This window comes from Coffea eugenioides, chromosome 3, assembly GCF_003713205.1.
Source record: "Coffea eugenioides isolate CCC68of chromosome 3, Ceug_1.0, whole genome shotgun sequence".
NCBI classification, from domain to species: domain Eukaryota; kingdom Viridiplantae; phylum Streptophyta; class Magnoliopsida; order Gentianales; family Rubiaceae; genus Coffea; species Coffea eugenioides.
In genome coordinates, this window is record NC_040037.1 from 3333015 (window position 1) to 3350609 (window position 17595).

The 17595-nt window shown below is 36.8% G+C and overlaps 2 protein-coding genes across 3 annotated transcripts; one reads left to right on the plus strand and one right to left on the minus strand.

Moving 5' to 3' along the window:
- The first annotated feature begins 10478 nt into the window (after window positions 1–10478).
- On the plus strand, window positions 10479–14234 carry LOC113765146 (heat shock 70 kDa protein 8). Of its 2 annotated transcripts, none has more exons than XM_027309223.1 (2): window positions 10479–10584; window positions 12259–14234. In XM_027309223.1, exon 2 carries the CDS (start codon window positions 12299–12301, stop codon window positions 14024–14026), a length of 1728 nt encoding a protein of 575 aa, XP_027165024.1. In that variant the 5' UTR covers window positions 10479–10584; window positions 12259–12298; the 3' UTR covers window positions 14027–14234. The 2 variants fall into 2 exon arrangements, with proteins under 2 accessions (XP_027165024.1, XP_027165025.1); XM_027309224.1 differs by lacking the exon at window positions 10479–10584 and adding an exon at window positions 11289–11351.
- Window positions 14235–15635: 1401 nt separating this feature from the next.
- On the minus strand, window positions 15636–16379 carry LOC113764989. The gene has a single exon (XM_027309038.1). The coding sequence runs from the start codon at window positions 16377–16379 to the stop codon at window positions 15636–15638; it is 744 nt and encodes a 247-aa protein (XP_027164839.1).
- Between the last annotated feature and the right edge of the window lie 1216 nt (window positions 16380–17595).

Below are 17595 nucleotides of genomic sequence, written 5' to 3' on the forward strand. Positions count from 1 at the left end.
GAACCGAGTGGCAAAACCAAGGCCATCATATATTGGCAAAGAATTGGTTCTCTTTTTTGGATACTTCCAGTTTTTAAAAAACTAATTTTTTAAATATTAATTTTTAAAAAAACTCTAAAAGATAGTTTAAATTTTTTTTAATATTTAAAAAATATCTTAAAATATATTTTAAAAACTCTACTACTCTTAAATATTTCAAAATATTTTTAAAAAATATCCCAAAATATACTCTAAAAACTTAGTTACAGCAAAATTTTTCAAAAATATTCTCAAAAATAACTAATCCAAACAGAACAGTTTATTTTATGATTAGCAGGCTGCAGGCTGTCCATGAATGCTTCGGATGCGGGAGGAACAGGAACGGTTGTCAGATCAACCTTCCATAAACCGTGTAATATTTTTCAAACGTTTCTAATGGTTGATGAGAAGTTAATGTCATTTTTGTTTTCTTTTTAGGGATAATTTCAGAAACCTCCCCCAAGGTTTCTGACAATTTCACTGAGCTCTACTAAAGTTTAGAAAATTATACTTACCTTTCTTGATTTAATAGTTTTAGTAACAAAACCTTGAAATAATATTGACTTGGTCAATTTTTTAAATGAATATCCAAAAATATCCTTGTGTAATGAGTTTTAATTTATTTTTCTATACAATTATAAAATTATTTAGTATAATTATAAGAAAAATGTGCCAAATTTTTTATATCCATATCTACTATTTGATAAACAATTATAATAATAATTTTATTACTATGATATGATATTTTTTATGGTATTTTGTGATGGATTTAGATTTATAAGATAGAAAAGAAAATGTTGAAATAATTCATTTAAAATTTATGAATTTTTTGAATAGTGAAATTATCATAATTTAGTAGTACTTTTGGGCCATTTTTTTATTTCTTGTTAACTTTAATACAAAAAAATAGAAAACAAAGATTAGCAAAAACATTGGATTACATATAAATTTAATTGGTCAAAAAATCATTAATTCGACATTTTGTTACAATAGAAACTAGAGGCATTAGTAGTAGTTCTATAATTTTATTGATGAAAAATTTTAAAAAAAAGGAATAAGGAGAAAAAATAATGAAAAATAATTTTAAAACTCATTTTAAGTATAAGCATATCAAATAAGGGAATTTCATTAAAATATTTAAAGGTAAAATTGTTGTTTTAAAATGACAAGGGAGGTACGTATAATTTTTTAAATTTTAGGGGAGCTCAGTGAAATTATCAGAAACCTTAGGGGCTAAGGTTTCTGAAATTATCCCTTCTTTTTAACTTTTTCGTTTCTTTCTTGGTTGGAAAAGTCAAAAGGTCGTCGGTGAAAGTCCATGGATGACAAAAGTGTGCCACTAATAAAGCCTAACAAATTATTACAACATCCTTAATTAGAAATTAACTGCCATGAATTTTCTGGTCTCCTTACAAGAATTGCGTCGAGCTCAGTTCCCACCGAGGAAAGGGTTCAAATCACACCTGCAGCTAAAAAAATTCAAAAGTGATATCAAAATATTTCTTTGATCTAGTCATGTCTATATGTCTGCTAACCTCCAACACAAAAAGTCTTTTTAGACTTCCCTTCTCCTATAGATGATGATATAATAGGTTATACAATTATTATCGTTACCGAAAAAAAAAAAATCAAGAATTGCACTACATTGGCAGGTTTCTTATGGCAGATTCATTGGTGGCATACCCATAATGGCCTTTAGCTTCCGCATCAGTTCAATTACATCCTTCATCAATTCATTTTTTTACAAGTTAATTAAATTTCTCTATCAAATTTCCGATCTTCTGGCCTATAGTTTGACTGATATTTGCATTTTTCAAATTACAAGAAGTTTATGTGCATTCTTATACAGTATTGAGACGGGTATTTACTTAATTCTTCGTTATCTTTTGGTTCATAAACACGAGCATCTTGCAGTTTCAAGCTTACAAAACATATTACCCTTTTCCCTTGGGAAAATTTATACCTTTAATACACAGATACTAAACCAAAAAAAAATATTTTTTTTTGAGGTGCAACGGCCAGTTGTCCTCGTATTGCTTTGAAATCCTGCGTATAATTTGAGACTTCTAGTAGAAAATCAATTATCGAATAAGGAGATTACACTTGCACTACTTTGAGAATATTGAAACTGGAGCTTTATATTCATCACATTGCAAGGCCTAAATATGTGTTGGTTTTAATTTTCTTGAGCTGTGATTTGTTACTATTGGTCCCATTACTTGTAATCATTTATTCAAAGCAAAAATATTGTAAGTTCAAAAGTTATTGTAAGGTTACAAAAGAAATGCAGGATCAAAATATAAATTTGCATATCATAAAAAATGCAAGATCAATTGAAGATTTGCATGTCAAAATATATACTAGCTTTGGAGAAGTTTGTGGTATGGCCGTGATACGACAATATCAATAATTACATTTGGGGTTGCGGTTTGTTTTCAAAAAAAAAAAAAAGTGTTTTTAAGCACTAAAAGTATTTTTTAAAATATTTGGTAACTCATTTTTCTTGACTTAAAGAGTTTAATTTTGATAACTTAAAAGCATTTTTATTAAAATTTACTTATATCAGGAGTGTTTTTTCATGTATCACTGCATCTCCAAACAAGACATTTATCAACATATAAGACTAACAGCCGAAGGATGGTTACTGTTCATAAGCTTTTCGTCGTCCTCACGTGCCGAAGGAAGGTCCTCACGTGGTTCTTTTTTTTTTCTTTATCTTCCCTTTCCGTCTCGTCTCATCTCATTAATGCACCCACCTGCTTTTCCGTCTCCTCTGGTTCTTTTTCTTAATATCTTCCCTTTCACCTCTTTTCATATCTTCCCTTTCACCTCTTTTCATCTCATCTCATCGATGCACTCGCATGCTTTTCCATTTTTTTATTAGACGATGGATTTTATCCTTTGGATTTATGGCCTCCGTCTTTTACCTGAGATTTCTTCTCTTCTACCCAGCAATTGGAGGTATCTCATTAATGCACTGCTCTGGTTCTTTCTTAATATCTTCCCTTTCACCTCTTTTCATCTCACCTCATCGATACACCCGCATGCTTTTCCATTTTTTCCTTCTCCGTCTGCTGTGGTTATGAATGAGTGTGTTGAGAATCTTTTTCTTATTAATTGGAGTAAGGCGTATTACACGATGGATTTTATCCTTTGGATTTATGGCCTCCGTCCTTTACCTGGGATTTCTTCTCTTCTGCCCAGCAATTGGAGGTATCTCATTAATGCACCCTCGTTTTTCCCACGTGCTTTACCTGAGATTTTTTCTTTTCTACCCAGCAATTGGAGGTACGATTCCTTTTTCTCCTTCCTATCTCAGTTTTTTGGCTCTTCCTTTTAATGATTATGATATTTTTCTAGGGTTCCTCTCCCAGCTTTTTGCGTTCTTCAACCTTACTTTTTTGTAGGAAATTTCTTCTGTGCTTTTTTCCTTTTTTTGTTGTATTTTCGCTTGCATGCTAAGTTTTACAGGTGTTGTTTTTTTTATTTTATTTTCTAGGCTTCCTCTTCTAGCTGTTTGCGTTCCTGCAAAGGTTGATCTTTTGTCGGAATTTTCTTCTGTGCCTTTTCCATTTTTCCCCTCTTTGCCTATTTTACGATTGTTGTTCTTGTCTTTTAATTTTTTTGCGTTATTTTGTTATTTTGTTATTTTTTTGCGTAAAGGTACTGTTTTTTCCCGCTTATTTTTTTTGGTCATCGTCTTTTCGTACGGTCTTATCTGTGCCTTTTTGTTTTGCAGGAATGGCAACTGCTGCTGCTTCCACTGTTAGTTTTGTGCCCGAGCTTGGTGCCATTCCATGTGAGCCTTTTGACGCATCTTCAGGTTTTTATGTTTTATAGGTTCTGTCTTAGTTGCCTTTGGGTATGCTTGTCCTATATATTTATCTTATTGCTGCTATTGCTTCAGCCGTTGCTGCTGCGCCTAAGCTTCTTCGCATATCAAATGTCTCTGAATCTACACGTGGTTGGATGACCTTGGTTCATGTTGTTGAGGCTGATCGTGTCAAGGTTGCTAGCCATGGATCGATTTCGAAGTCGTTCCGTTTATTTCGGTTTGGCGATTCGCAGGTGCCTTTGATTTGTTTCTTGATGCATGCTTATTTGATGCTGTCATTTTTGTGCTTGCTTCGCTGTCTAATATAATTTTCCAATTAGGGTATTAAAGTGTCTGCCATTGTTTATGATGACAACGTTCCTTGTGTGGATGGGCTTCTTCTTCCATTTAGGAAGTATTATATATCGAATGCTGAGATCCGCCGGCTTGCCGAGCTCCCCCCAGATTGTTTTTATCCCTTTTACTGGGTGATTAATTCTGATACTTCTATTAGAGAGGCTACTGATGTTGGGCTTCCTGTTCTGCCTTTTTATTTTGGCCTGCGCTCTTACGATTCTTTGCACTTTGTTGCTGACACTAATAACCTCATAAGTAGGTTCTCTCTTCCCTTTTCTTGCTTTTTTTTTATTCGTTGTTTGTTTTCGCTTCATTCACTCTGTTTTTTGTCTTGCATGAACCTAGATATCATGGGGGTGGTGGTTAATTCTTTGCCTGCACGGGACGTTTATGTGGAAGGAATCCTTCGCCGTGAGAGAGATATTATTATAGTTGACCAGGGGTAATCATGTTACTCTGTCTACATTTTTTTTTTCCTTGCTCTTTGTTTTGTTGCTCTTATGATCTTCTTCTTTTATTTGTGTCGCTGATGTAGGAAGCGTCCCATCATCTTGACCCTATTTGGTGACTATGAATCTATTGAGGGGCGAGCTATCGAAAATTTAATGCATGCTATGCCTATTATCATTGCTATCAGGGTTAGGGTGACTACAAAAAAATGTATGCTTTTCCCTTTCTTTGTTGGTTTTCTTTTTATCTTTTTTGGTCTCTTTTATGCGGATCTACTGTTCTTTACTGTTGGGTGTTTGCTGGTTTGGTTTGTCTCTTTTTTCTTTAGGTTTGTCTTTGTCGATTCATCCCTCATCTATTGTTCTTGTTTGTCCTGATGTTTTGGAGGCAAAGTTGCTTGATGCTTGGTAAGTGTTGCTTCTTTTGTTTGTTTCTCTGGTGTATAGGATAGGTCTTTTCCTAAGCTGTGTACCCTCTTGTTTTGTTTTTGCATTTAGGTGTACTGATAACATTTCTGAGTTGGTTCGTTTGGTTTTTGACGAGCGCGCTTACTTGGACCCTACTGTCTTGCTCCCCCCTGTTCGTGATCTCACTGTTACTACCATTGCCGATGTTCTGTCCTGTGACCCCTTCATTAGTGCTTTTATTGTTTCTTGTTGCTTTGGTGTCTTTTCTTTATCCTGTTGTTCCCTTCCTTCATTTTCAGTCGTTGGATGTCAGGATTGGGGAAATGCGTGGATTAAGGGCCATGTTGAGGTTGCTTGGCCTTGTGCTCGCTTTTGGCATATGGCATGTCCCCATTGTTATGAACTCTATGATTATGCTACAACCCTTGGAACTCTATGTCTTTCTTGTGGCCTGGGAATATATGCTTTCCCTAGGTGCGTTCTGTTTTTTCATTAGTTATCACAGGATTTCTGTCTTCCTTGTTTTGGTTTTTCATGGTGCTGTTTTTAAGAGCAGAGCATGGATTAGGCTTACTGTTCATGATGATACTGGGTATGTGAATGTTATTGCGCTGGGCGCTGAAGCTGAGAGGCTAATTGGTGTTAGTGCCGTTTACATGTATACGTCTACTGATGATGAGGTAGTGTGCTGCTCTTTTCTTGTGTATGCATACTTTAATTTGATGGTCGCTCCTTTATGTTGCTTGTCGTTCATTTCCATTGTTATTGATGAGGTTTTCAGTTTCTTACAGAATTTTGCGTTGTACTGCCATGTGTCTCGGCAAATTAAACGCTCAAGGCTCTTGCTCTACATTAAGCGTTCTACTGATGTGATCAGAACAGAGACCACAACTAGATACATTGTTGTTGCCTGCTACCCAGCTTAGTCGAGCTATTTTTTGTCTCTCGAGCGTCTATAAACTCATATTTTGTAATAGCTCTTAGGTTTTATGTACTATTCAATTAGTTATGCTTGCCTCTTGTAATTAACTACCCATGTGGCCAACAGGAAATTGTTCTTCCTACAGGAAATTGCCTCTGATCTTGTTCTTAGCCAGGAAATGTTGTTCTATTTTTTGTATCTGTCTTTTCCTCTATATGTATGGCTATTGAAAGTTTCTGTTTGTTTATATTCGATTGGGCCGCGTGTATTAACCATTCCCTCTTTTTATTTTTTATGAACATGGGAAGCCTTGCTCTTGTTCTTGGCCTTACGAAGTGTTATATTTGTAAATGCATTTTTCCCCCTTGGATGCTAGGCAACATTTTATATCAAGCTAATTGGTAATCAATGGTCTTTGTTTTGCCTTTAAAAAAAATAGTACTGCCCTTCAAGATAGCATATTATCCTCTGCGCATTAGTCTTGAATTTCGTGGCCCAAGATCGGTATTCAATGGTCTTTACTTTGGTCTTTAAAGAAAGTATTCCTGCCCTTCAAAATACCATATTATCCTTTGCGCATTAAGCTTGAATTCTAATTGCCTATTTGCGTTGGAGGAAAAGAACTTTTCTGCGCCGATTTATCTTTTTTCCCAAAAAAAGTTATCGCTTTGGGTAATTTCCCTTTGGGCTACTTTGCAATTGTATCTGACCAGCTGTCTTTTCTCCAAACGTAGCTCTTAGGACCTTATTAGATTGATATCCCTCCATGCACTGTCCGTGCATTGCTCTTTCCATGCACCGCATTGCTCTTTTCATGCAACGTAGGTACGTGTGTAAGGAAAGAAAGATTTAACAGGTCTTCATTTTTTTTTATCTTTCCTGTGCGCTTCCCTTACTTTCGCTTTTGTTCGCGACTCTTGATTCTGGCGCCTTCTTGCTCTTTGGGCAGTGTGCTTTCCTTCAAAATGCAATAATGCCGTTGTTAACTGGGTTGTTTATTGGACGATTCATGCAATTTGCTACTTGGACAATTCATGCAGTGACCTAATTTTTTTTTCCCCTCGAAAAAAAAAAAAGCTGTTGTCCCGAATTGATACACGACTATCCCTATAAGATCTCGTTTCTTTGTTAATATCATTTCTTTGTTGTGTTGACTTTGCTTTTGTATACTCTCCTGTTCTACCGGGCCAGCCTTTTTTCCCGCCACATTGCTGAGCTCTTGTGCCTTGTTATACCATTTTCACTGTATCCGCTGTCAATTCCTTTCTGTTTTCATGCAATATTGATAGCCGTGTAAGGTAAAAAAAAAAAACTCAGCACTCAGCTGCCTTTTTAGCTTTGTCTCAGCGCACCTTTCTTTTTTTACCTTTATACAAAAAACTTTCGTTTTCTGTGCTCTGTTTCTTTTGCTGCCGGGTACCTGCAGCGTATATGACCGTTTAGTTTGTTCATGAGACTCGTTTGCCCTGTGGTTTTTTTCCCATTCCTACGTATGCAGAAGCTGTAGTTCGCTTCTGTTTTCGTGCAATATTGATAGCCGCCTACGAGAAAAAAAACTCTTCGATCTACTATTTCGTAAATTTTCTTCCAGCACGGCCTTTCTTTTTGACTTTATACAAAAGCTCTCGCTTGCTCTGCTCTGTTTCTTTCGATAACATGTTTCTCTAGGGTATATCACCGTTTACTTTGTTGCTGAGCCTTTGTCTATTCAGAATCCATTGTTCTTAATCCTGCTATTCTCTTTCCTCGGGTATACTGCTCTTATGCTTTGCTCTGTGTATTCATCCTTTTTCCTTTTTCCCCCGTTCTTTTACCATTGTTTTGACTTAGTGCTAGCGGTTGTGGTGATCCTTTTTCCTCACTTCTTTGCTCTTTTGCAGTGTAGCTTCTTTTGACTGCTTCCGGCTCTTGTCCTTACTTTCAGTTTGTGTCTTTATCTCAGGTATAGTGATTATTATGATCTTTATGATTGCGCAAACCGCCCTTATATGCTGATAATTCTATATTTGTTTATCTAAAACTTGTTCTGTGTTATTACATTATTATAAGCTAGATCTTGATTCCTAACTCCATGGACCGCAACTCTGTTCGCCGTATGCGTTATGCTAAGATGGACAAGGGGAAAAAGGATGCCTTGTTGCAGCGTAGGCGAGATGCCTACGCGGAAAAAAAATGTACTGGCCATTCTTCTGCTACTGACGCTCTCGGTGCATCTCAGTTAGAGCAATGTGTGCACTATAAAAAAGATCCTTTGTCTACTTCACAACAAGTGGATTCATTTGTTTCCGTCTCTGATTCTTTTGCTCAAGACATCCGACTACCTTCTCATACTACTCCTCCCAAATTCGTGCGCTAGGTGAACCATATTTGTATTCGGTTGAATCGATTCAACAGTGGTTACAAACTATCACCCACATCTCTTCATCAGCATTTGTAAAAACAGGTACGATTTCCCTTTGAAATGGTATTTTTGTTAGACCCTTTATCCGCTCCTACGTAATCTAATATACTTAATCTTTATATTTTGCTTCTAGAACCAGCTAAGAGCTGTAGAATTTCGAATGGACAGCAATGGTGTTATGTACTATTTTGCACAAACATTGAAAAACAGGTAGCTTGTTTAATTATTCACTGCTTTTCTTTTATGTTTCAGTTTATCCAATATGTTTTTTTGCTTTCTCCAGGAAATACCCGATGATATGTTTGAATCCAACCGTTTTCAACATGGACAGACTATAGTTGTTCAGCATGGCTTGGCTCGGTGGAACTTAGAAATCAGAAACCGTTGTTTTGAAGGAGAATGGATGACTTTTTGCTCAGATAACTATATTGCCGAGAATGATATGATATTTTTAAGAAATAGAGGGAGTTTTACATATGACATATTTACTTTTGGGTTTGATCAGAGGCTTGTTTACACCCGCTGGACATTACACCTTCCAATGATCCCTTCTAAATTATCCACTTCAGAAGGAAACTTATTCAGTCCCCTAATACGTCTTTTCCTTTCAGAAAAATATACATTCTCACATGCTCTTTTTTCTATTACAGGTTTTGCTAATAATCAATCAGATTTGAAATTAATCACATCATCAATCAATCGCTTTTTTGCACACAATTTAATGGCGTTAGATACCTTCTATCAAATTTTTTCCTCCGAGTTCAAGTACTCCATGGTATATATATGCATATTTACTCAAATGTTTCTCAGTATACACTTTCTATTTGTTCCATACTTGTTACAATTATAAGTTATTAATTTTTATAGCTTATTTGTTTTGACAGAAGATTCCCCGCTATGTAACTTCCAGATTACATGAATCCAGAACACCATCTATAGTCTTGACAAGTGGAATCAAGATTTACAACATTGGAGTGACACAAAATAGATTTCATCAAAACTGGAACACTTTCGTTATTGATCATGACCTTCGAGAGGGAGAAATCCTTTTCTTCATGCCGCAGTCACGCACTTCACTAGCTGTTTTGATCTTCGGAACAAATGGACTCGAAATCATGTATCCGTGGCATCATCGGTTCCACATTTAGTTTATTTATTGCTTTAACTGTAAAAGCTTCCTTTGCAATTTTTCCGCTGGAACGTGTGGCTCCAAAACGGTATATTTTAAATTTTCGCTTCCTGTTATAACGTTTAGCTTTTACTTTGGTTGTTGGTTCTTTTATTGTCTCTTATTACGTTATTTATTACAACCAATACCCTCAACTTTTTACTTTCCAAGGGATATATCTACTTCATATTTTTTTCTGGGCATCCACCATAAGTTGTTGCCGCGCAGAGCGCGGCCCATGCCTCCTAGTAAGTTACTACTAAGAGGAAAGCACCTATGTATCCAAAATGTAACTGGTCCGAGATTGATTAAGGGCCGGGGATGGTCTAAGACCAATGCTGGGCCTTAACCGGGTGCCCAAAAGCTTTATCCGAACATATCATTCGCGCGCTACGTGCGACGGAGTCAAGTCGGGTGCCAATTATAGCACTTGAGCTCTATTTGAATTAAAATATTTAAGTTTATCGAACAAAATAAAATTCATTGTGGAATTATCCAAATAGAATATTATATGTTCTTTAGAGGTCTTAAGAAAATTCCAAAATCAAATACAATTTTAAAAAAATGTTATTTATACTCTCTTTTTTTAGTTACACTTTATTTTTTTTATTATTTACATTCTTATAATTTATTTTATCATATAGTCTAATAATAAAATTTATATACTTAAAATGCTAATAAAAATATGATTAACGCTCTAATTTTTATTATTTACATTCTCATCTTTTATTTTATCATATAACCTAATAAATAAAATTTATATACTTAAAATGATAGCAAAAATATATAATGAATAAAAATAAGAGTGTAAATAACATTTTCTAAAAATTGGAAAACAGAAAAGAGAGGGAGAAGGACGGTCCAGCAGACTGGAAGGCCTCTCTGGCGAGCTCTAGAATGGTGGGGCAGCACCAGCTTTTAGGCTTCTAGAAACTACCAGCAAGTGTTTTCAAATACTTCTCGCACTTTCTCCTCCCTCTTAATGTCTCCTCCTCCATCACTGCTTCTCTTCAACATTTCATAGACTCTCTCTTGTCTCGTCAAATTGTAAGTTCTTAGTCTCCTTGTTTCTCTTTATCTCTATCTTTGGATTGGTATGTATTCTACCTCTACCATTTGTCAATTTTATGCTTAATTTCCAAATTTGCTGATCATTCATGTGCTTTGTAAAGTTTCAATCTTTACCCATGAAATCAATCACCAAAAGGCGTAATGAGTCGATTCTCCTTTATGCATTGCTTACTCTCTGTTTGTTTGAAGTGTGCCTTTTAGCCCAGCAAGTTTATAAGGCTTTTTTTTTTCATTTTTCTAATTAAAGTTTGTGGTTTTTTATGCATTTTTTTTCTTTAATCTTTTGTGGGATTTGATCATTGATAGACAAATCTTATTTTATAGTTCATAGTTTTTCATCCTCAAAGGTGCTTCTTTTATTCTGTTCCCTGTTTTAATCAGTCGTAATTGATTGATTGGTTCTTATATCATTTTAATCACTCTCTATAGTCTATACTTTTCTGTTATGAATTGTCTGTACTGGTGTTTAGGTCCTCTAAAGTCGAACTTTTCTCAGGAAAATGCATGCACTTGAACTGAGGATACTGTTAGTTTTAGCTTAACTGAAATAATCTTTCCCGGGTTTTATTGCCAAGTGGATAAGCCCTGTTCTTCCTATCCGGCTTTGATATAACAGTCTATAATCCAGGTTAATGAAGAAGAACAGTATGAAGCAAATGGAAAGATTGTTTTCCTTGCTCAGGGGCTACTATAAGCACTTTCCTTCTCGTCGCCTATCAGACCCCTAGTTTGTGATTTTTAAAGTGCGTAGCATTTAATATTTGTTCAACTTTACTGCCTGTATTCAGAGTCATTAGTATTCGATTTAGTTCCTGTACTCCTTTGAGATTGAGTAAGCAGATTTTGTGGGATTATAAGATTCTGAGTACATGTCAAGTGCTTGTGAATAAGTGCTCTCCTGTAAGGAACTTTAAACCTTGGTGTTGGTGATCATTTAGGTGGCGGAAAGCAATACAGACCATATTTGCATCATGTACCTTTCTGAGTCGAGGTGGTTTGTCATTAAGCTGTTCTTTAGATTCTGCTGGATTATTGCTTGGAGAGGTGGTTAACTTAATGGTATGGGGAGGACGGAACTAGTCATTGCTGTAAAGGCTTGCTTATTTATGCAAATCTTTGATCCTTTAGGAGCTTTAGGAGTGAAAGATTACACAACAGAACTTAGCTGCTGTAGTCTTATAGGCAAAATTGATCCATCCTGCGGTAGTATTTCTAGGGACTTACTGTCTTTAGGACAACTTTTCTATGGAGCTTTTTGCATGATGACTACCATTACGGGTTGACAGTGCATTAATATTGGCAGTTAACAAGGCATGGTAGTTTGCATGTTTTGTGGTCTTTCTGTGACGCCTACTCTTTTTACTCACCATAGATGTTTAACTTTGGATTATCTTAAGGTTTATGAAGTATTAGTTGATTAATTCTCAAATGGGAAGAAGACAAATTCTTCTTCCATGTATATGCCATGAAATTTTTCTAATGTATTAACATGAACTTGCAAGTCTGATGAAAGTAGAAGAGCATCGAAAATATAATAATAACCAGCTTTAGCCATTGGGATTAATTATTGAGCCGTTTAGTCACAGATAAGCTCTGCATTTTTACCAAAACTAAACTAAGTGGTTCTTTGAAAATGTTTTGGATTGACAGGGTGTATCTTCTGGTATTAAATTGTGTCTAATTTGCTGAAATGGCTGCTGAACTGGCATATACTGTGGCATCTGATAGTGAAACTACTGGCGAGGAAAAATCTTCATCTCCGTTATCTGAGATTTCAATTGGCATCGATATTGGTACCTCTCAATGTAGCATTGCTGTTTGGAATGGCTCCCAGGTGGAGGTCTTGAAGAACACCAGGAATCAGAAGTTAATGAGGTCATATGTAACATTCAAAAGTGATTTCCCCTCAGGTGGAGTGAGCAATCAACTGGCTCATGAATATGACATGTTAACTGGGGCCACAATATTCAACATGAAACGTTTAATTGGTCGATTAGACACAGACTCAGTTGTTCATGCAAGCAAGAACCTCCCATTTTTAGTACAGACTTTAAATATTGGAGTCAGGCCATTCATTGCAGCACTGGTGAATAACATGTGGAGGTCTACTACCCCTGAAGAAGTCCTTGCAATATTTCTGATTGAATTAAGAGCCATGGCCGAAGTCCAGCTGAAGCGTCCTGTTAGAAATGTTGTTTTGACGATTCCAGTTTCGTTCAGCCGATTTCAACTCAGTAGGATTGAACGTGCTTGTGCTATGGCTGGCCTTCATGTTCTAAGACTGATGCCTGAACCAACTGCAGTTGCTTTGTTGTATGCGCAGCAACAGCAACAGGCTGTGCATGAGAATATAGGAAGTGGAAGTGAAAAGAATGCCCTTATATTCAATATGGGTGCTGGTTATTGTGATGTAGCTGTAACTGCCACAGCTGGTGGAGTTTCACAGATCAAGGCCTTGGCAGGATTTACCCTAGGAGGTGAAGACATGCTTCAGAACATCATGCATTATCTATTACCTGAAATGGATAATCTCTTCTCGAGCCACGGAATTGAAGAAATTAGGAAAATTGGGCTGCTTCGAGTTGCCACCCAAGATGCAATTCACAAGCTTTCCTTTCAGCCAAGTGTTCAAATCAACGTTGACTTGGGTAATGGGATACAAATATGTAAAGTTTTAGACAGGAACGAGTTTGAGGCTGTGAACCAGAAAGTGTTTGAAAAATGCGCGTCTCTCATAGGACAATGCCTACGTGAAGCGAAGGTGGAAGTAGAAGATGTAAATGATGTAGTACTCGTTGGTGGTTGCTCTTATATTCCCAAGATAAAGAGTATACTGACAAGTGTCTGCAAGAGAGGAGACCTATACTCAGAAATGAACCCTCTGGAGGCTGCTGTTTGTGGGGCAGCACTGGAAGGAGCAGTGGCTTCTGGGATTAATGATCCTTTTGGGAGTTTGGACCTGTTAACCATCCAGGCAACTCCTCTAAACATTGGCATACGTGCTGATGGGAACAGCTTTGTACCTATTGTGCAGCGAAACACTACAATGCCAGCAAGAAGAGAATTGATTTTCACAACCGTTCACGATAACCAAACTGAGGCATTGATTATCGTGTATGAGGGTGATGAAACGGTAGAGGAAACGAACCATCTCCTAGGATATTTTAAGATCACTGGAATACCTCCTGCTCCAAAAGGCATTCCTGAGATTAATGTATGCATGGACATTGATGCTTCAAATGTTCTAAGAGTTTTTGCTGGAGTTATAATGCCTGGGGCACAGCATCCTGCAGCTCCCTTCATGGAAGTTAGGATGCCAACTGTTGATGATGGCCATGGCTGGTGTGCTGAAGCTCTGCATAGGACCTACGGGTCTACCTTAGATTTAATTACGGTGCAGAAGAAAGTGCAAAAGTGAGTGTAGGTGGTGACTTGCCACATTATGCATAGGTAACTTCATGGTAGCCTAGAAAATCGTAAGTTGCTCTTTGTGAGGTTTGTAATTACGCACATGTTAAAGCCAATACAGCATCCTTGACTGATGATGATGATGGAATATAATCGTAGTTTGTTTACACCTTCCTACAAATAAGCTGAATGAGAGTGCCAATGCTGGTTTTCCGTCATGTTCTTTTGCTTTACTCCTTTCATGGATTTTTTTTTTCTTTTAAAAAATCCCTGTGAAGTGAACTTTTGCTAGTAGGTTGAACTTCAAAATTGCCTAGTGAAAATTTTACCAATCTTTGCATCTCAAAAAGTTGGCTTGAGGTGTGATGCTGATGCACATTCTAAGGAGCTTAGTTGATTCACGACAAGACATTTTCATTTATGTATTGTGGTACTCATTTCTGTGTCTAGTTGAAGCTATGTTCCCAGTACCACTGACATGAGAGAAGGCGAGACTTCAGATTCGACCAAAGAGTGGTTGGAAAGGTATTTGGTGATTTACATTATTGTATTTTTAGCAGCTGGGATATTTAAGGCTAACAAGTACATGTGATTCTATTTTGAGTATGTGACGGTGAATTGAGTTACTTCAAAATGCTGGCATGTGGCTGCACCGGAGGTGAAGGGGAGGTTCATGATTTAGTTAACCTCAGCAGCCGACAATGGCAGGTGGATGATTATATATACTTGGCAATGGAGCCGATGTATCTTGTTCTTTGTAACTTCCTTCTCTATTAGTTCCGTTAATTATTGCATCTGGGGTTGGGAATTGACTTGTGGCAAACAGTCTTCCAACTTCAGCCAAAGAAACAGTCTTCCAACTTCATAGAGCACAGGAAACCACATTCATATTAAGCTATTGAAATCAAGGAATTGACTTGTGGCAAACAATGACCAAATACAGCTATTGAAACTCAAAAAGGATTAGGCTGTCAGCATGAAAGAAACGAATTCCATGCGCCTATCATGAATCAACTGAACCTTACCATCTGAAGATTGCTAAATATCTGAATGTCTTCCAACATAGTTTAGTTTAGTAGAGGGCAATCTGAAATTTCTTGTCAAAGAATGAAGAATATCGCAGAGCAAACACATGTTGAAAAGGAGAAAGACTACTCAGAATTCATGCGCATTTAACGCAATCACCTAAATCACCGCCCCAAAATCAAACCCTTTGACATATTTAAGGGGTGAAACAGCAAAAAGCAATTGCTTGACAGGTATGATAGAGATGGCCAGAGTCAAAATACTCATTCCCAAATGTGTGTGTGTGTGTGTGTGTTTTAAATTGTCCATCACATGTAGGTTTAGGAAAATGGTTGTGATTGGCATCAAGAAGAAAACGAAAGCAAAATGCTTTGCAGCTGAAAATGATTGCCATTTAAAATTGCAGGTAATGCACACAATAAACATAAGAATTTCTCAAATAGCACTTTAGCTTGAGCTCGTCATTCCCTATGTTAGAGAGAGAGAGAGAGAGAGAGTCACAATTCATGGCCTCTAGGCTATCTAGCCATAATCAAAATTGTTATGTATCTATAGAATAAAAAATTTTGTCAGCAATTCAAGAAGAATATGGTCTATTCATTCTTCCAGACATGCAATACCAAGGAGAAACCAAGACCTGGTAGCTTAGTATCCTCAAAACTTCCCGAGGTAGGCCAAGGCAGTATAGAGGGATCATCAGATGAAGTTTGGCTAGCCCACAACTTCTCAGCTGACAAACAACTTTGGAACACAAAAACTGCATTCCCAAGACCTGAATTACCAAACAACCAATTATAAACATCCCAAAAGACTTCCACAGGAAGGCCATCGACCAAAATGGTGTAGTTTCCTCTGAATTTCCACTGCAGATGCTTCACCTGCATCACTGTTTTACTATCAATACGAATCATAAGACAAGGATCGTCAATCCCATTTGTATCACATTCAATTTTGAGGTCATGAATTTGGCCTTTATCACAAAATTGAGCTTTAGTACCACAAATTCTCTTGCCAAAAAGATGCTCCCTTTTGGAAACAAATAGTGGACTTGAAAGAGCAGGGGCTGCATTAGTCTTCTTGAATGCTTCTTTCCTCAGATCCCCAATAACCAAAACCATCTCCCCCTTACACATCAGAGCAAGATAATATCCCTCTAATGGCTCTGGCCCAGATCCAAATCTTGCTAAAGAAAGGTCCCAGTAGAGGTCAAGTTTGGTAGAATTAACTTCTAAACACTTGGACCCTTTTCTTTTTGAGAATAAAGAAGGCTTCACATCAACTTTACCGAGGCAGTGATGAGACAAATCATCTATTTCTACACTAAGGCAATGCCCCATCAAGTTCTTGCTCCAAATAATACTGATTAGACAAGATTTACCGAGTAATTTACACTTATGAATGCATGTAACCAAATTTTGAGAGGCCTTACTCGTACTACCCATATTTGAGCAAGAACCATCAACAACTTGAACTCCATTTTCACCAAAACAGGATGGGAAATCTCTCATTGTAAACATTGAGGAAACCCGAACAGGAATTCGACTTTTTCACTTTCTTAGCCTAAAAACAAATAAAAATGTGAACTTTAACGACAAAGAAGTGCAAGAAACTCAAAAGGGCTTGCTTTGCATGCCAGAAATGAATCAGTGGAAGGAGCAACAAAAGGACTCATGCTTCGAAATTTGCATTTAAGAATTGGAAGTGAAGATATAGGGGGGAAATGGGATGAGGTGATGCTGCTGTTTTTTGGAGGTGCAAGGGAGGTGGACATAGTTTTAAAGTACAAGGAATCAACTGTGTTTAGGGAAAGGACAAGTGGAGCTTGAGATTAAGGGAGAGGGGGAGCAAATTTTGCGGGGTATGGGAAGGCGGGGCCAAGTTAAATTTTGAGAGAGGAAACAAGAATCAAAGGTCCAGAATCCCTGTCAAATGGTTTATTGTCTTTTTGCAAGCACCACATCTATTAGGTAATTTCAGTTTCCACTTTCAACTTTCCAAAATACTAAAGAGGAGCAAGAAGAAGATAAAAAAGAATAGTTCCACACGGATAAAAGCTTTTTCTTAACCCTCCAACAAAAAAGCAGATTTTGTGAATCCTATGTTAAAGAATCATTTAAGTGTCTTTTTATGTTTTTGAGCATAGGAAATTGCTGTATACTAAGGCAAATATAGAGTTTCTATAAATTGTGCTTTCTCCCATTAATTGATCATTGATGCTAATATCAATTTTGTCCATCATGTTTCACTCACACATTTGGCTTGATCATTGATGCTAATTTCAATTTAGCCTATCATGTGTCACTCACAACTTATTTGGTTTCTCATATTTTAGTTTTTTGAACGCTTACAATGTTTCTTCCCGTATTCTAGCACTTTATTAAAAAAAAAACTACTATTTTGAAATGTTTTAGAATGCTCAATATCACAAGTCACTAAATAAGGACTCGATTTGACCAAATCAGAACCATGAGGAAGTGATTTCGAAGGACCACAACAAATAAAGAAGCAAATATGCAACAGTCAAAGTGTAAAAGGACTCAGGCAAAACAGCTA

What these genes read in the sequence shown, in the direction of transcription:
- LOC113765146 (XM_027309223.1), top strand. Translation starts at nt 12,299, where the DNA reads ATGGCTGCTGAACTGGCATATACTGTGGCATCTGATAGTGAAACTACT.
- LOC113764989 (XM_027309038.1), bottom strand. Translation starts at nt 16,379, where the DNA reads ATGGGGCATTGCCTTAGTGTAGAAATAGATGATTTGTCTCATCACTGC.